Here is a 25,694-nt window from a genome sequence, read left to right as displayed (position 1 = left end):
ATCAATCGGTGATTTGTTGGAAATAGTTTGCGGCATCCCCCCGGCAGATGGGGCAGGTTCGGTTCGACTGAAATAAAATAATTTATAAATCCTCAAAAATAATTGATCAGGTATTTTGGGTATGATTGTAGCCAATGAAATTTATCACTTGGTTAAAATATAAGAGCTTCAAACAATGAAATTTATCACTTGGTTAAAACATAAGAGCTTCAAACAATGAAAGATCCGGTTAAACTCTATGGTTAAACTCTCTAGGGAAAAAATGCGTTTAACTCTTTCCTTCCATTAAGAAGTCCCAGACTCAGAATAAAAGTTAAATTTAAAAACATTTTCTTAAAAATACAAGAATAATATTATTCAAATTAATTTTTTGATGAAAATATATTAAACGAACCTTTAACCATTTATCGACACATTTCGAATGAAACTCGTGAGCACAGGGCAGAACTCGAACCATCTGTCGGCACTCGAAGTCACACATACAAACCACGCATACAGTTTGTTCTGTGTCAGACCCCTCACTCGAATATCTGAACAATAATAATCGTGCAATAAAAAAAATGAAATCCGTTACAGAACAGAAATAAATACATTAAAATATCATTTCATTGTTGAGTAAAATAAATTATACTAAAGAGAAAAAATACGTATGGTAAATATTTGAAGTAAAAAATGAGTCAACTTAAATTATATAAATATAAAAAAGAAAACGGAAAACAGTATCTAAGCTCTGAATCTGGATATAAACAATAGGATGACGACGGAATAATATATTAAAGTACTGGATATTTGAATATCAAAATAACGATGACGACGCGATAACATATTAAATTCCTGCATATTTAGATACCATTTTAGAATGGAATAAAATATGTTTACGTGTATTTTGTATATTTTTCAGATTTATTTTTTATGCTGGGTATTATTTGATCTAACACATTTCAAAGTTTGAAATATTTAAGGTCGACGACATAGGGTTTGTTTGTGACAAAGACTCCATTTCTTTACTAAAAAACGTGCCTCCATGGAATAAAATGAAATACTAATGAGGATTACAAGACTAGATATTCAAATTATTAACGTTGAGCATACAACGGAAGAAAACTAGTCATGTAAAGGGACAGCTCAGGCTTAAAGGGACTACAAAACGTAGTTTTAAGGGACCCTTTATTTTGCAACGATGACAATGCCCGATTCACAGAAGTACTCTTGAAACCACAATCTGATCAATCATGTAGAAGATATTGTAATTTTTTCTAGGTTTAGATATATACAGGGTTAACAGTAGATCCTAGATACTGGAGTAGGAAACCTAGATATATACAGGAACAGTAGATTCTAGATACTGGAGTAGGAAACCTAGATTTATACAGTATAAACTACAGGGTTAACAGTAGATCCTAGATACTGGAGTAGGAAACCTAGATATATACAGGGTTAACAGTAGATTCTAGATACTGGAGTAGGAAACCTAGATACAGCGTTAACAGTAGATTCTAGGTACTGGAGTAGGAAACCTAGATATACAACACATTTTCTAGTAATCTAGTTTTTCTTCATTTTTAGTAACATAATAAAAAATATCTTCTTATTTGCTTCTAAGTTTCATTAGTCTTAAAATATTTTTAAGATCTTTTCATGATAAAAATAACTAATTTTGAACGTGATTTTCTTGTGTACTGTTATGTCAGAGTAAAACTTTTCAAATATAAATAAATACCTTATAAATTCTAACACCTCACAAATTTAAGAATACAAATTTTTAAACAAAATTCCCATCAATTCTCTAATTGGTAAAAAAAAATAGTCGAATCACTCTAAATTAAAAAACAACCTGTTAAACCATAGACCAAAAATCAAAGAACAATGATGATCTTACATTAATATTTTTTGACAAGGATTTCAACATAACTTTTATAATAACTAACACTACACGGGCAAGAGCCCAACATTAATAGTAAGTCATGATTGATTTACAAACAAAAACCTTTACCCGCCCCAAAACGAAAAAATTATCCCTATTTTTCTATTTTAACACAGCTAATTTCAAATTGTGGTTCCTCTATAAGAGACTTGCGGATTTATGCTACAGAATAAAGAAAGATTTTTCCGGTTTGTAAAGAACATCTTCCTCATTGGTGCTTAAATAAACATGAAAAATGTATCATTGTAAACGGGCAAGCAGCTCTTTAAATAGATGCACTTAAAATCATGTCGACAGTCCATTTAAGAATTACCCCCCCCTCTACAAGTTGCGCATAGTTTACCTGGAGGATATGTTTGCCCGAGTCCCGGATTAGACGCCAGGTGTATAGGGGTGAGAGGATGTCCAACCAGCCCTCCTTGAGCCCCGCCTCCTCTCCATCGTCTGATGTTGACCCCCCTGACACCCCGGGGAGGAGTGGGAGGTTGTTGACGGGGGCGTGCCTGGGCGGGATGAAACTGGTGAAGATGCCTTGAATCATGCTGCTGTAGTTGGTGAATATGGGGAGGTTGGGGAGGAGCTTGAACAGGGAAGGATTGATGCTGTTGCTGCTGATGTTGATGATGTTGATGATGATGGTGGTGGTGGTGCTGAGGGAGGTAAGCAGGAGGAGGTAGAAGAGGAGGAGGAACGAGACGAGGATGTGTATCATGGAAGCTCAGATCTCCAGGTCTAGGTTGAGAAACAGTTCTATGAAGTGAATGCTGGGAAGGGTTGGGAGGAGGGTGTCCGAACTGAAGAATGGTTTGAGGTGAGGGATGGGTTGGGAGCTGGAATGAGGATGGGGGTCCAGGGGTGTTATGAGCTGAAATACTGGAACTGAAGAAGGTTGGTTGGACTGATGAGGTGACAACACAGCATGTTGGGGGAAGGTTAGGCCGGGATAGAAAGATAGGTTGACCCGCCCTGTTCTGCCCCTGTAGGATGGGTTGGAACTGATGGCACTGTTGAGGTGTGTGGGTGGGTGTGGCAGGGGGTGGAGCTGAACCAACAAGGAACTGGGGAGGAACTGCACCAGGAGGAAGCCCCAAAGGGAACTGATATGGAACCTACAAATAAGAAATATTAGGATTATTTCAATATTTATTAAACACTACATATACTGAAAGATTGAGAAAAATGTGAAACAACACAGAAGAAAGAATGAGAAAGGAGAAAATGGATTGAGAAAGTGAGATATAAAAAATATTGAGAATCTAGGATCGAAAAATAAGAAAATAGGATTGAGAAAAAACAATGTAGGAAAAGAGAGTGTACTATGGAGAAAAGAGAATGTAGGATTGAGAAAATAGAATATAGGATTGAGAAAAGGGAATGTACTACGGAGAAAAGAGAATGTAGGATTGAGAAAATAGAATATAGGATTGAGAAAAGGGAATGTACTACGGAGAAAAGAGAATGAAGGATTGAGAAAATAGAATATAGGATTGAGAAAGGGGAATGTACTAAGGAGAAAAGAGAATGAAGGATTGAGAAAAAACAATGTAGCATTGAGAAAAGAAAATGTACTAAGGAGAAAAGAGAATGTAGGATTGAGAAAAGAAAATGTAGGATTGAGAAAAGAAAATGTAGGATTGAGAAAAGAAAATGTAGGATTGAGAAAAGAGAATGTAGGATTGAGAAAAGAAAATGTAGGATTGAGAAAAGAAAATGTAGGATTGAGAAAAGAAAATGAAGGATTGAGAAAAGAAAATGTAGGATTGAGAAAAGAGAATGTAGTACAGAGTAAATAGAAAATTTAATTGAGAAATGAGAAAGTAATGATTTTGAAAACAGAAGAAAAGAGTAAGAAAAGAGAAGATATGATTAAGGAAAGAGAAAATATGATTAAGGGAAGAGAAAATGTGATTAAGGAAAGAGAAAATATGATTAAGAAAAGAGAAGATATGATTAAGAAAAAGTAAGATTAAGAAAAGAGAAATAAAATAGAAAAGAAGGAAATTATCAAGTGGAAAGATGCTGAGAGAGGTTTCAGAATTAAACTTTTCATAAACTTGATTCTAAACTCTCAACTTGATTCAAAACTCTCAACGTACTCTCTAGAACTCTATATGCACTAAAACTCTCTTAACCCGAGAAACTGAAAAACAAACCAAAAGGGTATAAAACTCTTTTCGTAACAACTATCAAAATATTCATTTCATGTAAATTTCACAGGAAAATACTTGAATATTTTTAAATCGTTCTTTACTTTTAAGGAAAATCATTGAGGAAGCTTTTGTGGAAAAAATTTGAATCTTTGTTAAAAGTAAGATTTTATTTTGTAAATAAATCACTTCCCAAAAGAGTGTCATTGCTTCCAGGGACTTAAGGTATGAAAAGAACGAGATTTTTCTTCTTCATGATACCAATTTTTAGCTTAATTGCTTATTACCCGTAGATTGGTTAAACATTTTATTGGTTTAAAAAAACGTATTTATAAATATATAGTTTTCAAATTAGGGAGTGTAACTGAATATGTAACTGTGTGTTGTAAACATATAGAATTTATTCTGGGGGAAAATGTTGATAAATGACGCAAATAAAACCTAACTGTACTGAATACGCAATCCTACTCAAACCAAAGAGTTCATAATAAAATAGCAATTTACAATGCAGGGTTATATATTTTTGCAAATACAGCCAACTTAAAAAAAGTCAAGAATTTAATAACAAAAATTGTCTAAAATAATATATACTGTGATCAACGACTCCTTTTCATATGGACTGCAAGCTGAAGGGCCCGGCGTTGGCCGTGAGAATTTTTATTTGTTTTTATTATTTGAATCAATATATACAAAAATTAGTATTAAAAACAAAAGCAATGCAGAGACCAGAAATCAGTGCTTAATTATCAATGTTTAACATAAAATATTTTTAGTATATTAGCTTGGGAACCCAGCGTTGCTCAGGGTACTCATAGTTACTCCCGCCTTTTACTCGCACTTCACGATTTTTACCGAGAAACTAACTTTTAGCTATAAAAGTCGACCCACTCAACGTAGAATCTCAAAACCAAACTAAGAACATTTCAGTGGTTCTCCCGAGGTCCCCAATTAAAATTTGGAGCAAATCGGGCCAGGGGTTCCTGAGTTTTGATCGGACAAACAAACAAAGATTACAAATATATATACCGATACACCTAGTGTGAAATAGTTAGGCGAAGATGGTATATTGATCCAACAGTATTCACTGTAGAGCCGTGATTACTAATATTTAAGCCACACTGTGGACTCATTAAATATCGGAATTTATGTTTTAACCCTAAAAAGGCAATGAAGGGGGGGGGGAGTTAGCACCCTCAATTTTTCGCCCTACCACTATTAAAGCTATCACCATAATACTTCTAAAAAAAGTAAAAAAGCAATCCTTGTTAAACAAAAAGGTTTTGTCGAAAATGCACATTGCACTTGTAAGGGTTTGGAATGGACTGTGATAAAAAATCTATTTAATAAATAAATTTTATAATAATTGATGTAAAGATCTAGAAAAGTGTGAAAAGCCAAGCTATTGCAAAAATAAAAAATCTACTTGTGTCTGCCTTTCTCAAGGTTTCTCAAGGTTAAAAAACTAATTGTAAGAATGGTATTTTGAGCCAGGATATAAAAACAAAGGAACACATCATCATATTGGGTTTGAAATTAAAACCTATAAAAAAGGCTATATGTTGTTGAAAAAAACACATTTAAGATACCCAGGACCCCCCCTCAGAAAAAATGCATGTTTCTTCTTCTTCAAAAATCACATCTGGTTTTTATTAAATCTTCTAACTTGAATTCTAGCCGTAGCGTTGAAAAATATAATAATAAAATATATAAAAGCTGTGAGAATGTGTGTGCAGAATATCGGTATAATGCATGAATGATAAAAGTATAATAATATTACAAAAGGATTGATTGATTATACTTGCACAGGAGAAGAACTTAACATTCGTGTTCACAAAAACATTTTTATGTCACAATTTACTTACTGGATAATTCACGCACAGCAGCATTGGGATTAACAAATTCACAATTTTTATCAACTACGCATTGTATGTGTTTATGTGAGTTTTTTCTGTATGTCGGTTGGCTGTGTGTGTGTGTAAGACTGACTAAGAGTGAGGAGAGAGGTGTGTGAGCAGCCTCTGAACGGCGGACTCCGGCTCCGGTGGAATGTTGCAACTTTAATAATACTTCAATTTTGTAAAAAATTACATATTCTTCAACTTAAAATACTTGAAAATCATAATGATCGAATATTTTAGAAGAAAGTAAGAATTATTAAATAATTTTTAGATGTCAATGTTGCCACCTCCCCCCAGGAATAATGACTGGTGGAGGCATCTATCGGGAAATATATCCAACTATCACCTGAGGGGGAGTATTGACTCTAACACAGCTTTCTATCTATCTATCTATCTATCTATCTATCTATCTATCTATCTATCTATCTATCTATCTATCTATCTATCTATCTATCTATCTATCTATCTATCTATCTATCTATCTATCTATCTATCATCTTTCTCTATGTCTATCTATGTTTATCTATGTCTATCTATGTCTATCTATGTCTGTCAATGTCTGTCAATGTCTATCTTTGTCTGTCAATGTCTATCTATGTCTAAGTAAAAAAGAGTAGCATTGTTAAACAATTAGTCAGTGTTAAATCATAAATATCTCTTAAATATTTCAAATACAAATATAAACTATTCCAAATTTCATTTTAATTTTTTGCTGAAATTAAACTTGAAAAATAATAAAGAATCTGTCGACGTTGATACAATTAAAGAATAGTAGATCCGGTTCCCAACGTTGATACAATTAAAGAATAGTAGATCCGGTTCCCAACGTTGATACAATTAAAGAATAGTAGATCCGGTTCCCAACGTTGATACAATTAAAGAATAGTAGATCCGGTTCCCAACGTTAATACAATTAAAGAATAGTAGATTCGGTTCCCAACGTTAATACAATTAAAGAATAGTAGATTCGGTTCCCAACGTTAATACAATTAAAGAATAGTAGATTCGGTTCCCAACGTTAATACAATTAAAGAATAGTAGATCCGGTTCCCAACGTTAATAGTATTAAAGAATAGTAGATCCGGTTCCCAACGTTAATAGTATTAAAGAATAGTAGATCCGGTTCCCAACGTTAATAGTATTAAAGAATAGTAGATCCGCTTCCCAACAGCACTTTTGGAGAACAAAAGATGGAGTTATCCGTGTTTACCTTGCTGAAAATCGATTATTTTCAATTGCAGTTCTTACGGAAGGAAGGGAATTAAAATGATTTAAAAATTAAAACAGAAATACAACGGTATCTTCGACAATCTAGATTGGATAAAGGTTCCGAGGGTGCTGTAAATCGGACATGTTTTTTTTAAGGAATAAAGAGTTTCTTGAATTAACGTCTACAGTCACTTTAATTTTTAATTTTCAATAATTATTCAAGTAAGTTACGAGTATGGTGGGATCAAGTGGTAAACTGTCAAAGTTATACATTCCATTAATATTATTATTCCAACTCCATTCATGCATATCCCAGATTCACCGATGCATTCCATTATTATTATTATTCGAACTCTATTCATGTATATCTCAGATTCATCAATACATTCCATTAATATTATTGTTCCATTTCCATTCATGTATATCTCAAATTCACCGATGCATTCCATTACTATTATTGTTCCAACTCCATTCATGTATATCTCAGATTCACCGATGCATTCCATTAATATTTTTGTTGCCAACTCCATTCAATATTGACCTCATACAATGTTCAAAATTTTTCTGTAAATCCCTTTTAAAAGCTATGCACGATCCAATATTATTACACCCATCTCAATTCATGTATACCAACTTCTAAATCCAATAGATCGGATCCTTATGATACTGGGTTAATGGAAGGATCAGGATCCGGGTAGCAATGTCTAGATCAGGATCCGGGTAGCAATGTCTAGATCAGGATCCGGGTAGCAATGTCTAGATCCGGATCCGGGTAGCAATGTCTAGATCAGGATCCGGGTAGCAATGTCTAGATCAGGATCCGGGCAGCAATGTCTGGATCCGGGTAGCAATGTCTAGATCAGGATCCGGGTAGCAATGTCTAGATCCGGATCCGGGTAGCAATGTCTAGATCCGGATCTACCGAATTCTTTAAAATGTTTAATCTAAATTGAGAAAATCTCCTAGATAAGATCAAACATAGTTTTCAATCATCAAAAGATTGAAAACAAAGAAAGAATACGAAACAAAGAATAATAAAAAGTGGGATAAAACATTCATGCATGGATAAGAGAAGCATGAAAAATTAAAAGTTCTTCTGAATTCTATCTTTCTTTCCATTCAAGACTGTAGAACGTACTACTCTTAAATTTGTAGTTTAAAATAAAAAAAATACGAAAACAAAACCCCACTAAAATCTACAATAAAACATCCATGAGTAACAAAAATTTGCACGACTCGAAACTTTAAATACAGGGGAAGATAGTTCCAAAATTTACACTTGGTCCATTTCTCACTGCAGGGTGTTAGAAATGGACCAAATCTGCAAAGTTATCTTTTTCAGACGTACATATCTTTAAATCCAAGCGGAGTTGAACATACATCATAAATTTATTAAAAACTAGCCTTTTAGGGCGCTTCGCGCACATCTTCTATTTAAATTAGGAACATGTTCGAATTGTTAACATTTCAAAACAAAGATGAAAAAAGTTTTGCGGATTTTTTAAAAAAAATTCGCGGATTTTCAAAAATTTAAATTTTTTTTTACAAAATTAAAAACCTCTTAAACACAAATTTTTAAAATTTCAATCATTCATAAACCTTCCCTAGGATCCCTAGATGTCCCACAAAAAATTTGGGCCCGATCGGTTCAGCCGTTTTGACGTTTATTGGATACAAACAAACAAACAAACAGACAAACAGACAGACAGACAGACAAGCCAAATCTATATATAGATGTCTATAACTAATTATTGAAACAGGAAATGTCAATTTTAAACTAATAAAAAGCTATGAGAATTAGTTTTCATTTTCAAACATATCCCTATTTTGAAACAATTACCGCATTTCAGCTCATGTCGCGTTTGAGACTATTACTCGAATTCACATCAATGTCAATTTTCATGTATTTAAGCACTTACGTAACAAAACAAGATGTTATGATCAGAGCTGAAAACTTTAGAATGGGATATCCTTAATCCTGATCGGATAATTATTCTGGAGATTAAAAATGAGAGGAGAACAAGCAATATTTAATCTCGGAATTAAGAAAAAGATTGGATTAAGCCTTAATCCCGATATCCACCATTCTAAAGTTTTCAGCTCAGGTAGAATATAAACACAATAGAAAACAAAAGAATTCTGTTCTTTTATAATTTAAAATCATTATAGCATCGAGAAATCAACATTTTAATATTATTTTGTTCTTTTAGAATAGATTTAACTAGAAATCCGGGAAATTGTTTATTAAGAATTCGGGAAATTAATTAAACTTTATTTTCTCTTATTTAACAAATAAAGATTTTAGAAATAATTTAGCATTTAGTCTTCATAAGATAATTTTTACTTTCAGTGATTTATTTTGTAAGTTATGAAAATGAGTTTTGTTCTGAATTGCGGATTATACTCAAAAACGGGAAAGTGGGTTTTGCAACAATGTTTCAAATTCAGGATATGGAGAACCTGACATTATCTTGAAAACGGTCAAGGGATTTAATATAAAAAGACTTCTTTTATAATTTTGATTCCAGAAAAAAGTTTTAAATTGGGAATTTTTTTCCTGGTTTTGTAAAATTTTGGTTATAGTTTTAATTATTGACTTTTACTCTCGATATGGGCTGGGATCTTAAACAGTCTTTCAATTTGTGCTCATTGCTAACACTCAGTGTTAGCAATGGGACTAATGTCCCTTGACAAAAATCTACATTTTTTTGTCAATAATTAGTGAATATAAAGTTAGTAGAGTTAAAATAGGCAGTGCTGAAGAAACAAAGTAAAATAGCTGCAGTGCAGGGGAGGGGGATTAAGTTCAAAATAAGGGTGCAGGGAGGGGGGTATACAGGGGGATTTTAAATGATGAGGGGGAATATAGAAGTATGCCGGGGAATTATAAAGATATCTACTAAAATTTCTCTAGAAGTATTTAACATAAAATGGAATATCCGTGTTTGTACCGAATGAAGAAAAGCTCGCGAATATTTATTTTTAAGGTTTCTAGAATGGAATTGAGTCTTTGCAACAAATTTTAATTTTTAATTCCTATATCTTTACAACCCAATTTAGTAGACCTTAGATATTTCAAACTATGAATTCTGTTGTATCAAAGAATCTAAGTTTAAAATATTAATAGTTTACGCCATTAGATTGCAAAGATATAGGGATTAGAACTCTTTTGAGTCTGTGGCAAAAACTCAATTCCTTTCAGTTCAACCTTTCTAGACTATATTTGCGTAGTTCTATTAAAATACAGTTCAACCTTTCTAGACTACATTTGTATAGTTATATTAAAATACAGTTCTACCTTTTTAGACTACATTTGTATAGTTCTATTAAAATACAGTTCTACCTTTCTAGACTACATTTGTATAGTTCTATTAAAATACAGTTCTACCTTTCTAGACTGCATCTGTATGGTTCACTTAAAGCTCTATTAGCCTACAGTTCTATCTTTCAAGTCACCTTTACTTTTCTAGACTACATGTGTATGGTTTGTTCTATTTTCTATTTTCTAGACTACATTTTTATGGGTAAAGCTCTATTAGACTACATTTATACATTTCGAGACTAAATCTGTATGGTTATATTGAAGCTCTATTAGACTACATTTATACTTTTCTAGACTAAATCTGTATGGTTATATTAAAGCTCTATTAGACTACATTTATACTTTTCTAGACTAAATCTGTATGGTTATATTAAAGCTCTATTAGACTACATTTATACTTTCATAGACTAAATCTGTATGGTTATATTGAAGCTCTATTAGACTACATTTATACTTTTTCAGACTAAATCTGTATGGTTCTATTAAAGCTCTTTTAGACTACATTTATACTTTTTCAGACTAAATCTGTATGGTTCTATTAAAGCTCTTTTAGACTACATTTATACTTTTTCAGACTAAATCTGTATGGTTCTATTAAAGCACTATTAGACTACATTTGAATTGTTCAATTGAAGCTCGATTAGACTACATTTATACTTTTCTGGACTTAAATATATTTTTCTAGGCTACATTTTTATGGTTCTTCTATTGAAGATCTATTAGACTACAGTTATATCTTTCCAGAGCTGGGAACTTATGAATGGGATACCATTAATCCCGACTGCTTAATCCTAATATCCAATGTAGACACTTTTGATTTCTTGCTTGATCCACTCTTTCTTGGATATTTTTTTAAACCTTTTTTCTAGAATCCATTGGTTCTGAATCAGCCAGTATAGAAGGGCATCTGAAAAACCGTGGGAAGCCTCCCCCCACCCCCCCAGATCCTTTGTTATGTAACCAAGCCTATACTCTACAATATTACTCCCCCTATAAAGTAAACTACAAAACAAACGCAAGTGGCCTAGATATAATGTATATGTAATCTAGTAACATAAGATATAGGGTGGGGGGAGGGGGGGGGTGTTTGCCACTACATATCCCAGGTCAAAGGGGACTATACACTACAGCTGGCTAAGAGGGAAGGGGTGGGGGTTAAGTATAGGGCTTATAAGAACACCTGTCTACCCAACCCCCACACACACTTACATACAACCTGCAAACTCAAAATCCAAAAAACTAGAAGGTGTATATCGAAAGTATATTGTATATTGTATGCAGTGGTACTTAAGTCTTCTATTCGTTTACAAAATTTCCTAACTTTTAAATTCTTCGTTAATTCTCGTATCTTTTACTTACAAAATTGCTTTCGTTTCTCTTTCCTTATTCATTAGGTAAATGTATATTTTTTTCAATTAAAATATCTTCATAAAACCTATTTCTTTCAGACAAACATATAAATGCCTTCAAATAATTTTTCTCTATTATCCTTTTTTTCCAATGTTCATACAAAGAATGTTGCCCCTGCTAAACTTATGGACAAATTACTGGATATGAGTTTAATTCTTAAAGTGCATACTGGAAAAGTAATGCTTCGGATATATTGTACAATATTTTTTGAAAATGTGATAATAAAACGGGGACAGCTTATGATATTTTCCAGGGGGGGGGGGAAATAATTGAAATCTTGCGCGGCGAATTTTTTTATCACCCACCCCCGGAATTTTTACATGGAATTTGGTCATTTTCATGTCAAAACCTTGAGCAGCCGGAGGGAAGGGGGGGGGGGGGTGTAACGTGGCAAATGTATTAGCAAAATTTAGATTTTTTATAAAAATATTAATTTATTTAGAGTGAAATAGTATACAAACTTTCTTTTGAATCTTTTCTTAAAAATCCAGATTTAGGGCTAGAAGGTGCCTGCTCTCCCTTCTTTCGCTCCTAATTTTTCCAGGGGAGGGGGGGAGGTCCCCACAATTTTATAGGGGAGGGGGAAGTCCCCGTAATTCTTTAGGGGAGGGGAGGTCCCCTCTTTCCCCCACATAAGCCGCCTCTGTAATATAACGATATCGCAAAATATGTATGTATAATATATACAAAAACATTATACATCATATGTTAGTACTACACATATGAGGGTAGGATGAGGATAAGAATACCAGCATTAGTGCAGGGTTGTATATTAACTTGATTTTCATAAATTATAAAAATAAACATTTGATCAACCAACCAAATACACAATACATATTTTAGAGAGAGGGGGGGGGGGTAACTAACTCTACACCCCTGGTAAAGTATAAACGGGTACCCGCACGAACAACTAATACAACCCAATATAAACTTGATAATCAATAGTTGGTGTTTATCTTAGAATCTGGCATAATTCTATACAGTACTAAGAGACAGACAAAACTTAATGATTATTTTTTTATTTAAAATACCAACCACAATATTTCATTCCAGTTGAAAATGGAAAATAAAAAGTCTTCATGTCCTAAACAGTTCTTTATTAAGAGAAAAAAAATTACTAAAAGGAACGATGAAATAAGTTCATTTTCTTTATTTTCGTAAACTATCAAAAAACATTACGTAAACCCGGCTTTAAGCAAACTCAATTTTCTATAAATATTCTGTTTAAGTTAATAATATGTTAACAGTAGAAATAACGGTGTTTTGTAGGATAACAATACACATGAATCATAAATAGATTGAACAAATATTATATTATAGCGTTTAATTGTTGAACTAGAGTTTTATATGTCAAAAGCCGAATTTTTACAACCCTTATAATTGAGGGTGAAGGGGAGGGGGGTGAAGTGTTAATGTGTTCAAGAACTTTATATGTGTTTTCTTTTATAAAAAAAATTATACCGTAATTCTCAAATCTCAATATTTTAATCTCTTTAATTGCTTTTCCCAATATTATGGTTTCTGATTAGTGAGAAATGATTTATTTAGGTACGACTGGATCAACTTCTGGTTCAGGTTGATATTGTGGTGTAAAGAATAAGTATTTGAACATAGTTCCACCAACCAACTACCTCATTTATTCAAGAAGTCCAATTTCTAGTCGTTTACTCATCGGTTCTAACCTTTTTACAACCTCTTCAACTCTTTTAGTACATGTAACGAGTTCCCCGACCCGACCCTATCTAGCCCAGTTACCATTTCCACTTCATGATCCACCTCGATCTGGTACCTTTTCCCCAATCTGGTCTCTATTTACCATATTTGGTCCCAATTTAACCTATTTGGTCCCAATTTACCCTATCTGTTCCCAATTTGGCCGTCTGGTCCTAATTTACCCTATCTGGTCCAAATTTTCATATCTGGTCCCTTTTTTCACTATCTGTTCCCTATTTTCACTATCTGACTCCTATTTCCACTATCTGGTTCCTATTTCCGCTATCTGATTCCTATTTCCACTATCTGATTCCTATTTCCGCTATCTGATTCCTATTTCCACTATCTGATTCCTATTTCCACTATCTGATTTATATTTTCACTATCTGATTTCTATTTCCACTATCTGATTCCTATTTCCACTATCTGATTCCTATTTCCACTATATGATTCCTATTTCCACTATATGATTTCTATTTCCACTATCTGATTCCTATTTTCACTATCTGATCACTCTCTGCTAAACCCCACTATTTCTTCGGTCAGTGTATAGCAATTCACGGCAGTACGCACCGAGAGCTAAGTTTAGAGGGTAACAATTATTTCCCACATCTGGTTTATATTTCTTCAACCCGGCCCCTAGTTCCCCGGCCCATGTCCCAACTTCCCCTATCTGGTCCCTACCTCGTCTTGTCGTCTTTCACGAAACCTCAAGTTCCTCGTCAAAGGCGGGGTTTTCCTGGGAGCCACGGGTGGACTGAATTAAAAAGTAATTAAAAATAATATAACTAAAATATTAAGTAAACAATAACAAAAATAATAAGAAAAGACAGCAACAACAACAATTGCAATTATAACAACAACAAAAATAAACAACAATTACTGATTGTTTAAAATAATATCTGAAATTCTCAACCTAATGTTCACAGTCTGTGAATCTGTTTGTATACAATAAACGAAAAAACTGCTGAACCAGTCGAGTCCAAATTTTTTGTAGCGGCTCGCATGACCCGTAGAAATTCTTATGGATTGTAGAAGTTAAAAAATGCTGCCAGATATTTTTGTTTTCTTAAACTATCAAGGTAAACAGAAATTTGAGCAAACATTTGTTTTCGGGTATATAAATGAAAGATAGTAAAAAAGTAATGGTGAAAGTACAAAAGAAAATAAAAGTACAATTACAAAAGTCAGGAAAAGTACAAGTGCAATAGTAAGGATAAGTACAGTTCATGAATAAATGAAAGTACAAATACAAGAGTACGTACAAGAGTAAAGTACAAGAGTACGTACTATAAAAAGAAAATGAATGTGAGAATATGAGGACTGGTTTAGAGCGTAATCATTTATCTTTTACAATCCTTTATATTTACAATGAAAATGGGAAGAAAAATTATCTTGTTAAAAAGAAAAGCTCAGATATAAAAAAGTTAAAGAAGCCCGTAGAAATGTTGCAAAGGTAAGAGAAATTTGTGGATATCAAACGTTAACAACAATCCAATGAAATATTTTTCCAAAGCTTAAATCAATCAATCAATCGATAATTGGTAATCTCCCAAAAACTATAAATAAATCGACCCCTCCCCCCCAAAAAACTGAAAATATTCGTAGTTTTTGAAAATATCAAAAAAGGGGGGAGGGGGGCACAAAACGTATTACTTTCCGGAAAATTTAAAATGTTCAAACATAGCTTAGAATTGTCGTAGAACGCTGATTTTTTTGCACGTAAACTCAAAATTATGATTTGTAACTTGAAAATTCATTTTTATAAAAAAAACAAGTAATCCCAGAACAGTTTTGCGAAAAAAACCTCAAATCCCCGCGCGCGTGCATTTCAGAAAACATTTGAGATTCTTAACCTTATCAATTTGGGCATTATTCAAAACAAAAGTAGCATGTGATGCATCAAACTACAGGTAAATTGGGACGAGGAATTCATTTCTATGGTCAAAACAGACATTGGAGCGTTCTGATCGGCGCACTTGTAGCCAGAAGTTACATTATGGGTCATCTTGCCACAAATTTTAAATGTCGTATGTCGATTATTAGGTAATTAGGCAAGGGGATTCTATTAATTCGGTTAAAAATGTAGTTCGATCACTTTGATCGGCGCGCAAGTAGCCAGCTATTATGTTTTGGGTCATCTAACTACATATTTTTCGAGTTGTATGTCAATTTAAAGCTTATTTGGCACGAGAAATTCATTTCCGATGTCAAATTAAATAATGGAGCATTCTGAACGGCGCGCTAGTAGCCAGCTGTTACGCTATGGACACTTAGCACAGGTTTGCATGTTGTATGTTGATTTATAGGTAATTTGGCAGCAGAAATTTATTTCTACGGTATAAAGAATATTGGGACATTATGGCAGGCGCGCTGTCAATACCTCTCGATAAGTTTTCCAATTGTTTGTTCTCAACTAGCTTGGGAACCCAGCGTTGCCCTGGGTGGTCTTATAGATACACCCGCCTTTATTTAATAAATTTTCAACGGCCGAAACTAAATTTTCGTTATGAAAAACGATCCACTCAACTTAGAATCAATTTAGAAACCAAGCTAAAAACATTTCCGTGGCTCTCCTGAAGTTATCCAATCAAAATGTGAGGCAAATTGGTCGAGGGAATCCTGAGTAATGATCGGACAAACAAACAGACAAACAGAGATTACACTTTAATATATAGATGACAAAATGTGAAAAAATACCTCCTTCCGTTGAATCCTCGACCTTTTTCCCTCTCTCCGCGCTCCCATCTCTGCTGTTCTCTATGCTGAGGCGCGCTCCACCACTGTTGTTCTCGACCCAACTGCGCGCCCCACCTTTGGCTCAAATTTCTCTGTCGGCGCGTGAACGGTCCCGAGGGCGGAGGACGGGCAAGGGATGGAGGTTGTCGGGTGAGGGAGGGTGGAGGTCGAGTGAGGGATGAAGGGTTGAGGGATCTAGGAGAGGGAAGAGCAGGTGAGGCACGGTTAACAAGATGCTCAAGAACTTCCTAAAATATGCGCAAATATGTAAGAAAATTTCTGCAAAATCTCGCCTTTTTACTTATTAATTCATAACAAAATTTTGATATTTAAAATTCCCTTATAAGCATCTTAATATTTAATTTTATCTTTTGAATAAAAAATCTGTACCTGTGAGCTAACCGAAAGTCGTCTCCGTTTACTCGGAGGAGCATCAGAATCAGATTTGATGGATTCTGTGTCAGAATTGCGCAGGATGGGAGAAAATAGATCCACACCGAGCTGGGACAAATCTAAATATATACATATATCAATATATATAAATATATATATACCACAAACTGACAGATATGAAAATTCTCATTTTCATGATATTGGCCGTAATAATGAATTTTTAAATAATTGATAAAAAGATGAATAGAATGATCTAAAATAATTGTAGGAATAATCAACCCCAACCCTTAAACCTTTTTACTTTCTTAGACAAAACCTTTCTCCCCTTGTACATCACATACATTAAATGCATCCTCTTTGTCCAAGATGATCCCCTTCCATAAAAACCTCCCTGTAATAAAATTAAGTATCTATCTTAATAAACCTTAACCTTGTAAACATATTTTAGTATTTGAATGCGATGACCGCTACGCCGGTCTGAGCAGTAAGATTATCTTCATAAATAAATGTCAGTTCGATGTAAACCTTGTCTTATTGCGGACAGGAAGAGAGTAGTGTTAGTTTTACGCTTTGTGTACTTAAAGGTTATCAGGAGAGACTGGCTAGATTTTTTACATTCCTTTTTCCATCTTACACATCCTCTCCCTCCACGTCCATCCCCTTATGCATGCATCCTATACATCCCCCCCCACAATAATTTGTCCTTCTTAAATCTNCAACTGCCCGTTTAATCTAGTAATGGTAAAGGGACTTGAGCTTAATTTTAAGTGAACCTTCAGTGCTAGGATGGCAATGGCCAGTGCTAGGATGGCAATGGCCAGTGCTAAGATGGCAATGGCCATCTTAACAACGGTTCCATTAAAAGTCTTGTCTGATCAGAACAAATTAGATATCAATGTTTTTAATTTTGAAAATAGAATATTTTACACTGTGGTTCCTCTACATTCTCTACAAAAGTGACTTGCGCAAATCTTTTTCAAGAAAAAATAAAGGAAGTAATTAGAATCTTTTCCATGTCGTTGGTCCGGTCAAGGTTTCAAGAGCACCGTTGTGAAACAGACATTCACCTTAGTATGAAGGATCACTTGAAACTACGCTTAGTCCCTTTAAAAACAAAATTTATTCAATATATCACTTTCTCACCAAATATTGACACACATAAAAGATTACAAAAAAAACTAGGGCAAGATATTATATGACAAAAGATCTCATTATATATTAAAGTTTTGTCCATTTCTTCCTTATTTGCTGGAACTTGAATGACCAATAAAACAAAAATTAGTTAAATGAAAATTGCGACAAAATCATTGAACCCCTATCCTATCTACATGGCAACATTTTGTAAATTATTTGTTCGTGTTAAACAAAAAATATTGCTGTGCTTAGAATTAATGTGCTTAAGTCTGGAATATAATTTGACAATTTTGAGAAAATTTCAGTAATATGTTTTGATTAGTAACTTACTTAGAAAATCCATCTTGAGACTTTTTGGGCGAAAAATGTACTACCAAGGGTGTATTTTTTCTCGAAAAATCTTTAACGTCATCCCCCCTTGAAACCCATTCTTTCCCAGAAGTTGTGCAACAATTTTTTTAGGGTTTAATTCGCAGAATTGGGGAAAATAAATAATTAAATAAATTAAAAGTTAATAAATATTTGGGCAAAAAGTATCAAAAATGTATGTTAATTCTTTCATTTTCATCAAAAATAATTCTTCAGTATATTTCAAATTTAAACTCGAGAATTGAGATTTGTAGATTCTATTAAAGTTGAATATGAAGAGTTCATCTCTGCAAAGGGTTCATTACTTTAACATAAAATTAGATTTAGAAAATCAATTTCAACTTTCTTCTTTACAAATACGGACATTTCCTGGACGAGGTTTAACAAAGGTTCTCTGGTTGATTTGAGTTAATTATTTAGAAAATATTTGAATAAAGACAGCTCGACAATTTAAGTTTTGGACTACATTTTAATAACCGATGAAGATAATGTTAAACAAGATTCATGAAAACCTACATTGAAATATTCCTAGTGACGTAAAAAGTTTTTTCTTTCAAAATATTGAATTTTTAGAGAATTTAGATTTTCTAACAAATCGTGCTTTAATTGTGATTTTTTCAACCGTGAATTAAAAAATGAGGAATGAAAATGGAATTCTGAACTAACAGCAGAATTCTTACAATCCTTAAATCGGATGATTATCGTTAAATTCGGAAATTTATCTGTTCAAATTGGTAGATTTTTAAATTTAAAAATAAGCAGATTATTTTAAAATTTGCATTTTGCAGGTCATAGTAGTCTGAGATTGAAACTATTGTGCAGATATTGTTAATATTGAATGCTTGATCTTGATATCCAATGTGGACACTTTTGAATTTAAGCTCTCAATTAAAGTTTTTCCTGCAGGATATGACCACCACGGGATATCATATCGAAGAGGAATCAAATTAATCCGCAGGTCTGCATAAGATTCTAAACACGGAAGTTTTGACTTAATGCCATCATACCAAAATGATTCTGAAAGAGACCCTTCACTAAATATAGGTTTGTCCATTATTTCAAAAAACTGAAAAGAATCCGAAACCAATTAGTGTTTACCTCCTTGGGAATTTGTCATTGCCATGAGAAGGTCGTTGCAGGGTGATGGACCTGCTCTGGCAGGAGGAGAGGTTCGGGAGGCAGGTCGAAATATCGGGGAGGTTCGTGAAGCAGGTCGGTAATATCCTGATCAAAACAAGCATGAATTAAAGAGTAAAAAAGTTTTGATGGTTATTATATCGTTAGAAATGACGAGGGTCAACCCAGACCGAAATATATTTTCAATAAATGTGGAACTAACATCTACTTTTTTACTCTACAGAGGTTTGGTCCATCACCATCACTGAATTTTAAAAAATTGAAATAATTTTTTAAATATTTACCCAATAATCTGTAAAAGTTTTCCTTAGTAAAAATTGAACAATTTTGTCTAAGTGCAGTGGAATTTATTTATAAATTGTCTGTGAGGGGGGTTTAACAATTTATGAAAGGTACCTGGAGAAGGGACACCGTCTGAGATACTACCGAGCCCAGGACTCAAGCTAAGAACTAAACCAGGGGGAGAACAGCCCTACAAATATTAAGTTAGTCATTTCTATATACAAGTAAAACAAACTAAAAATACATTTTTTTGGTGCAAATATGAAAAATAAAAGAAAGTTTTTTTAGATATATTACTTAAAAATGTAAAAAATTGCTTGAAACATAAGTGTCAAATAAAAATAAAAAGGAGGTTTCGAAATATTAATAAATTCAGCGTTCGTCCCAAATATTCAACAATTTAAATATATTGATATAAATAGCCTTTTCTGTAAATACCTTCTATAAACTTAAAAATAAGGATCTGAATCTTATAAATATTAACTTCAACTGTCGCTATATCATTTTCAGTTTAAAACACTGCGGGAGGGGAGAAGGGGGCATTGGTTAGATAATGAAATTGATCCGATTGTAGTTATCATAATATTATGTTCGAGCAAAAAAACATTTCCTATCCTAAAATCATACAGGTTTTATGCCATGGTAGTTTTTCAGTGTTTAAAAAATATATATAGCACCCTGAAATCTTTATTAAAACTGAGGTTAGGCTAAGCTTTGAGAAGGGAGGGGGGTAAAATATTTAAGGAGGACCCTTGCATAGAATTATGAACGTGAAATAGTATAACGTCGCACAAACGATTAAGAAACAGACATAATATACAGAAATATAGAATTCTTAAAAAAAAAACTTATTCTATAAACATATTTTCGCTTTTGTTTTGTAAGCCATTTTTTTCAAGTCCGCGGGGTCGCAATCCATCATGATTTTTATTAGAAAGGGGGAAGGGGGTGTCGCCTTCCCACCCACCCTGCCTCCTTGGGTACGCCCCCATGCTTCCGAAAATATGCATATTGTATATATTTTGACAGACAGGCAGATGGATAATAATATATAAATATTCATAACATTTTAGAAAATTTACAAATATACCAGGCTTAGAGAAAATGTTTCCAGAAAAGATAATGATCTTATAAATATTTTTTTTCAACAGGTTTAAACAGATCATAGTCAGCAAATACGCAACAAATCTAAAAACGATTATATCCCACAGGAGCCTAACAATCTAAGGTTTGCTCCTTTTATAATTTTCTAATTTTTATTTTGCATTTTTAATAGATATAATTGATAATATTTTTACACTTAGTCCGTAAAGTCCGTATTACGGCATCAGAACTTGATCCAATGGCAGTGTAGTATACTGGTCACTGCACTGCCATTGGCTGAAATTCTGGTGACATAATACAGACTTTACGGACTAAATGAAATAATATTATCAATTTTATCTAATAAAAATGCAAAATAAAAATTAAAACATTATAAAAGGAGCAAACCTGTGATTCTCAGGCTCCAGTGGGATATAATCGTTTTTAGATTGGTTGCATATTTGCTGAATATGATCTGTTTAAATAAATAAAAATAGAATTGTATATATATATATATATGAATTTTCGTATAATTTTGACAGTTATATATCAATTTCTCGAGACAGGAACATTAGATAGATGTCTTATATGTATCGTTCAGCGCCTGAGATTCTCAGGTTTCATCCTATACCCCCTTTCATTTTTCCTTTACTGTCCCTTTAAGAATGGGCCTTCTTTTAGTCCCGGAGACAAGGTGTGTGTGTGTGGGGGGGGTATCTATATAGTTTAACGAAACAAATTGATAAAGATTACAAAATAATGCGCATTTATTTATGACAAACAGACATGTTGATAACAAAAAAAAAAGAATTAACTATCCAAAAATACGAAGAAAATTTATAAGTAGATAAATTAAAAAAATAAAAATCATGCCAAGAAAGCCAATTTGTAAAAAAAAGTCTTATTATAAAAAAGGTATTTTTTTGAACACGATGTCAAACAAAGAAGTGTGATATCAGTGTTTGTTTAAGGATGGGCCTTCATTTTTTCCCAGAGGCGTGGAGAGGGGGGGGGGCGCAGTCATTGATTTTCTTGTTTGTACTTTTCGTGCTGTATGCTGGTTAGGCCTTGAACCATCTACTTGTATATAATATATATATTGTATTGTATAAAGATACAGTTGGCTGAACACAAGATACAATACAAACTGGTTTTCATGTAACCAAGATTATCTCAAGAGGGAGGGTGTCACCCACCATCCACACATCACCATTGACTATTTATTATAGCTCGGGAACCCAACTTTGCCTGGAAACTAAATTTTTGCTTTTAAAGTCAACCCGCTCTACTTAGAACTTTTGAACCTTTCCGTTGGTCTGCCAAGTCCACCAATCAAAGTTAAAAAAAAATCTGTTAAGGGGTTTATGACAAGCAGAAAAACAGAGACTACTACTTTATATATGTAAATTAAAGTATTAAACTATGTTTGTCTGTTTTTAAGTCCGATCATAACCCATGAACCCCTATGACCAATTTGCCTTAAAAATCTTATTGGAAAAACTGCACAACTACGGAGTGTTTAGTTTGGTTAAAAGATTTTAGGTAGAGTAGGTTGATTTATAAAGTGAAGTTTAGTTTTCAGGCAAAGCTGGGTGCCCAAGCTATAGTAAAAACTAAGTATTTAATACTTATATGCAATATAAGGATCCAGTTCTAGGTAGCTCAAATCTTCTTTTTGCCAAATAGATTGTTAAGTACAATAGATGGCAACGTAGAATTTGTACACTCTCAGTACAGCTGTATTCTGTCGTCACAAGTGTCAATTCAGTTTTTATGTCCGACAAAATTATCAATAATTGTGATAATTTTTGTTTTTCTTACAGTAAAATAAGTGCAATTGTATGTGTTCTTTAGTCTCTGTTTTTACACTTTTTTATTAATCTTGGAAAAAATGTCAACTAATGTGAGAAAATCTCGTTTTCCTTGTTATTTTTGACACTTGTGACGTTGTATATAATTTGTTCATTTCTCTGTTGCCATCTATTGTACTTGATAATCTATTTGCTTTTTGCAATAAATTGGAATGATGTAGCGACAAAATAACCAATTCTTTTCAAGAAAAGAGAAAACATAAAATTGTGACGGTATACTAATGTACTGTTACTAATAAATTATCGAAGTGTACTGCAGTTTCTAGAAGGAATAAAGTTAAAACCATCGAGTTGTACACCTAAGGTACGTTTTTTCGTGCGAACAAAGTTGTGGGGTTCCCGTCAGGGCCGGGGGGTACACAGTAATCAGTCGGGCTTAATTTTTTTCTATCAGGGGGGCTCAGCACCCGTTGGGGCCTGAAAACCCCGTGTAAATCAAAGATGTTTAAGATGGGGGGGGGGGCTAAGCCCCCCCCCCCCCCCCGTGCACGCCTCTGGTTCCCGCGATGTGCAGGAAGTATTGTTAAGTAATGGCTGTATTTGAAATGTATGAATGTTGTTGCTGTGCCTAGCTAGCTACATCTTCTTGGGTTCAACACCCGTTACACTTTACTCTTTTCAGACAATAGATAGATAGATAGATAGATAGATAGAAAGATAGATAGATAGTTAGATAGAAAGATCCACAGATAGATGGATGGATAGATGAATTTATATACAGAAAGATAGGTACGGGACTTAAATGTTTATTAATATTTTTTATATGTTAAAAAATTGCGGTTTCACTTTTTTCAAAACTATATTTACGCTCATGGGTTAGCTTTGCTCATCTTTCTGATAGTTAATTACATAGAAAGTTGATAGATAGATAGACAGACAGGGTGAGAAAACCAAAGTTATTTGGCTGGATTAAAAATTCCAAATAGTTTATTTCATCTCGTTACCTTTTTGATAAAGAGAGTTATGATTAAAAACATAAAAGATTCCTATCTAACGTACAATTTACTTCATAACGTGAATATTGACAAATTAAGGATTTTGAAGAATAGAAATGTGGAATTCGTACTGTCCCATATATAAGCTGGTAATATATACGTCAAATATTCGTAATGTCCCACATATAAGCTGGTAACATATACGTCAAATATTCGTAATGTCCCACATATAAGCTGGTAATATATACGTTAAATATTCGTAATGTCCCACATATAAGCTGGTAACATATACGTTAAATATTCGTAATGTCCCACATATAAGCTGGTAACATATACGTCAAATATTCGTAATGTCCCACATATAAGCTGGTAACATATACGTCAAATATTCGTAATGTCCCACACATAAGCTGGTAACATATACGTTAAATCTGTTGCAAAAAAAGGACGCACCATTGATAAAGTTCAAACTAGAGTGCAGTAAATAAGGATACTGACGAACCTAGAGCCAAACAGACATCGCATGTTCACAAGAAATATGGAAACCCATATCATTATTTACAAAATAATTCATTTGCAGTTTGTGGAAGAAATATAAATAAATCCGACTCAAGAGCAGTTGAGTTTTTAACGCTTTCAAAAAATTACAGTAAAATTATTTTTTAACAAAAGATATGGGGTTTCCTGGTCTATCTTCCATATTTAAAAATGACTTGTTTATATTATAAAAGTCTAATGATGGATTCTTGAAATTATATATACAATACATTGATGTTAATTTATAACCTCTAAATGTTAAGAAAATATTATAAAATAAAAAATTTGAATTATTTTTAACAAATATTATTAAAAATGAACAAGAAAAAATATAACGAAGCCATAATGGGTAATGTTCGTGAAGTGAGAAACTCTTCTGTTTTCGTAATTTCAAATGCCAATTTTCAAGGAATTTTAAGCTTTATAAATCATTTAAAAATAACTAATATCTAAAGGATCAGTTATTAGTTAATAACATGTAGGGTCATCTAAAGCCCAGGAAATACTAAAAGGGCTTCTAGGGTTTCTCACACTCCCATGAGCGGTTGGTTATGAAGAGGGNGAATTTTAGGGGATGGGGGAAACGCTATACCCGGGTTTGAATTTGGACTTTAAATGGTTCCGTTAAATTTCTCTCTACATGAGTCTACATTTTGGACAGTTTTACACAAATATTATCAATGCTTTCAAAAACTGAAAAAGCAGATGCAAAACTACTTTTAATTGTAAAAAAATGTGGGATTTCATGCAAATTTGGGGTTTTTACTTTTGCTAATAATTGTAATTCGCATGTTATGTAATTAAAAATAAAAAAATCGGTTAGTAACAATTCTACCATCAAAGCTGTAATTTGATAAATTGACAATATTAAATCCATTTTTAAGACTTGGTTAATTTTTTGCATCTTAACCATAATAAGATAAACTTGATCAGTTGGTAATTTCCTGGAGAAAGACTCCAAAAATCGTTCTCTAGGAATATACCGGTTATTTCTATAAAAAACATAAATTGTGAACAAAACAATAAAATAAAAATCTAGTAACCTGAGTATATAAATTAGAAGGCGGGGAACCATAACTATATCTTGAATCTGGAATATTAACCGTAGGACCTGCTCCGCCCATCCCTGGCCACGCCCCCAGGCCTGGCCTAGCCTGAGCCCCACCTGGGGGGCTGGGAACCAAGGTTCTAGGCCCCCCCGGACCATTTGAAAGCTGTGAACGGGGTCGTTTGTGACCTCTATGGGGCTCCGGAGAACATGATCCATGTTTGATAACCGGCATTTTGTTCTTCACTTCAAATTTTACTAGAATCACATGTGGGAGTAAATTTAACTGTCTAGATATTCACACAAAATCACTAACGGCAACAGAATCAGTCTGAAGGGTCACATCTGAAAGAAAAAAAGTATAAAAAGTTAATCTAGGTATATTTTTTAGTACAAATATGTTGTGTATTAATGAATTTCACATTTAAAGATTTTGAGTTCTTACCTTAACATTTCAGTTTCCACCATTGAGTTGAGCCCAGAGCCCTACATAATTCTTTACAGTCTTACATTACATCAACTGCTACAACGAAACTTTTAGAA

At 33.4% G+C, this 25,694-nt stretch overlaps 1 protein-coding gene across 1 annotated transcript; it reads right to left on the bottom strand.

The window, feature by feature from the left end:
- Nucleotide 1: 1 nt before the first annotated feature.
- LOC111708813 (leucine-rich repeat extensin-like protein 5) lies at nt 2-25,694 on the bottom strand. The gene is made up of 11 exons (XM_023482308.1): nt 25,597-25,694; nt 25,147-25,496; nt 19,792-19,867; nt 19,357-19,482; nt 16,753-16,874; nt 16,324-16,610; nt 14,308-14,380; nt 2,268-3,033; nt 1,472-1,517; nt 395-530; nt 2-67 (listed from the first exon to the last, which is right to left on the bottom strand). Exons 2-11 carry the CDS (start codon nt 25,384-25,386, stop codon nt 2-4), a joined length of 1,938 nt encoding a protein of 645 aa, XP_023338076.1. The 5' UTR covers nt 25,387-25,496; nt 25,597-25,694.

Source organism: Eurytemora carolleeae, unplaced genomic scaffold (assembly GCF_000591075.1).
Source record: "Eurytemora carolleeae unplaced genomic scaffold, Eaff_2.0 scaffold806, whole genome shotgun sequence".
Taxonomy (NCBI): Eukaryota; Metazoa; Arthropoda; class Copepoda; order Calanoida; family Temoridae; genus Eurytemora; species Eurytemora carolleeae.
This window is presented reverse-complemented; position numbering and strand designations above follow the sequence as displayed.

What these genes read in the sequence shown, in the direction of transcription:
- LOC111708813 (XM_023482308.1), bottom strand. Translation starts at nt 25,386, where the DNA reads ATGCCGGTTATCAAACATGGATCATGTTCTCCGGAGCCCCATAGAGGT. An exon ending in AGACGGTGTCCCTTCTCCAG is followed by an intron (nt 19,483 to 19,791) that starts GTACCTTTCATA and finishes TGTTTTGATCAG; the next exon opens with GATATTACCGACCTGCTTCA. An exon ending in CGGGCAAACATATCCTCCAG is followed by an intron (nt 1,518 to 2,267) that starts GTAAACTATGCG and finishes TTGTATATCTAG; the next exon opens with GTTTCCTACTCCAGTACCTA.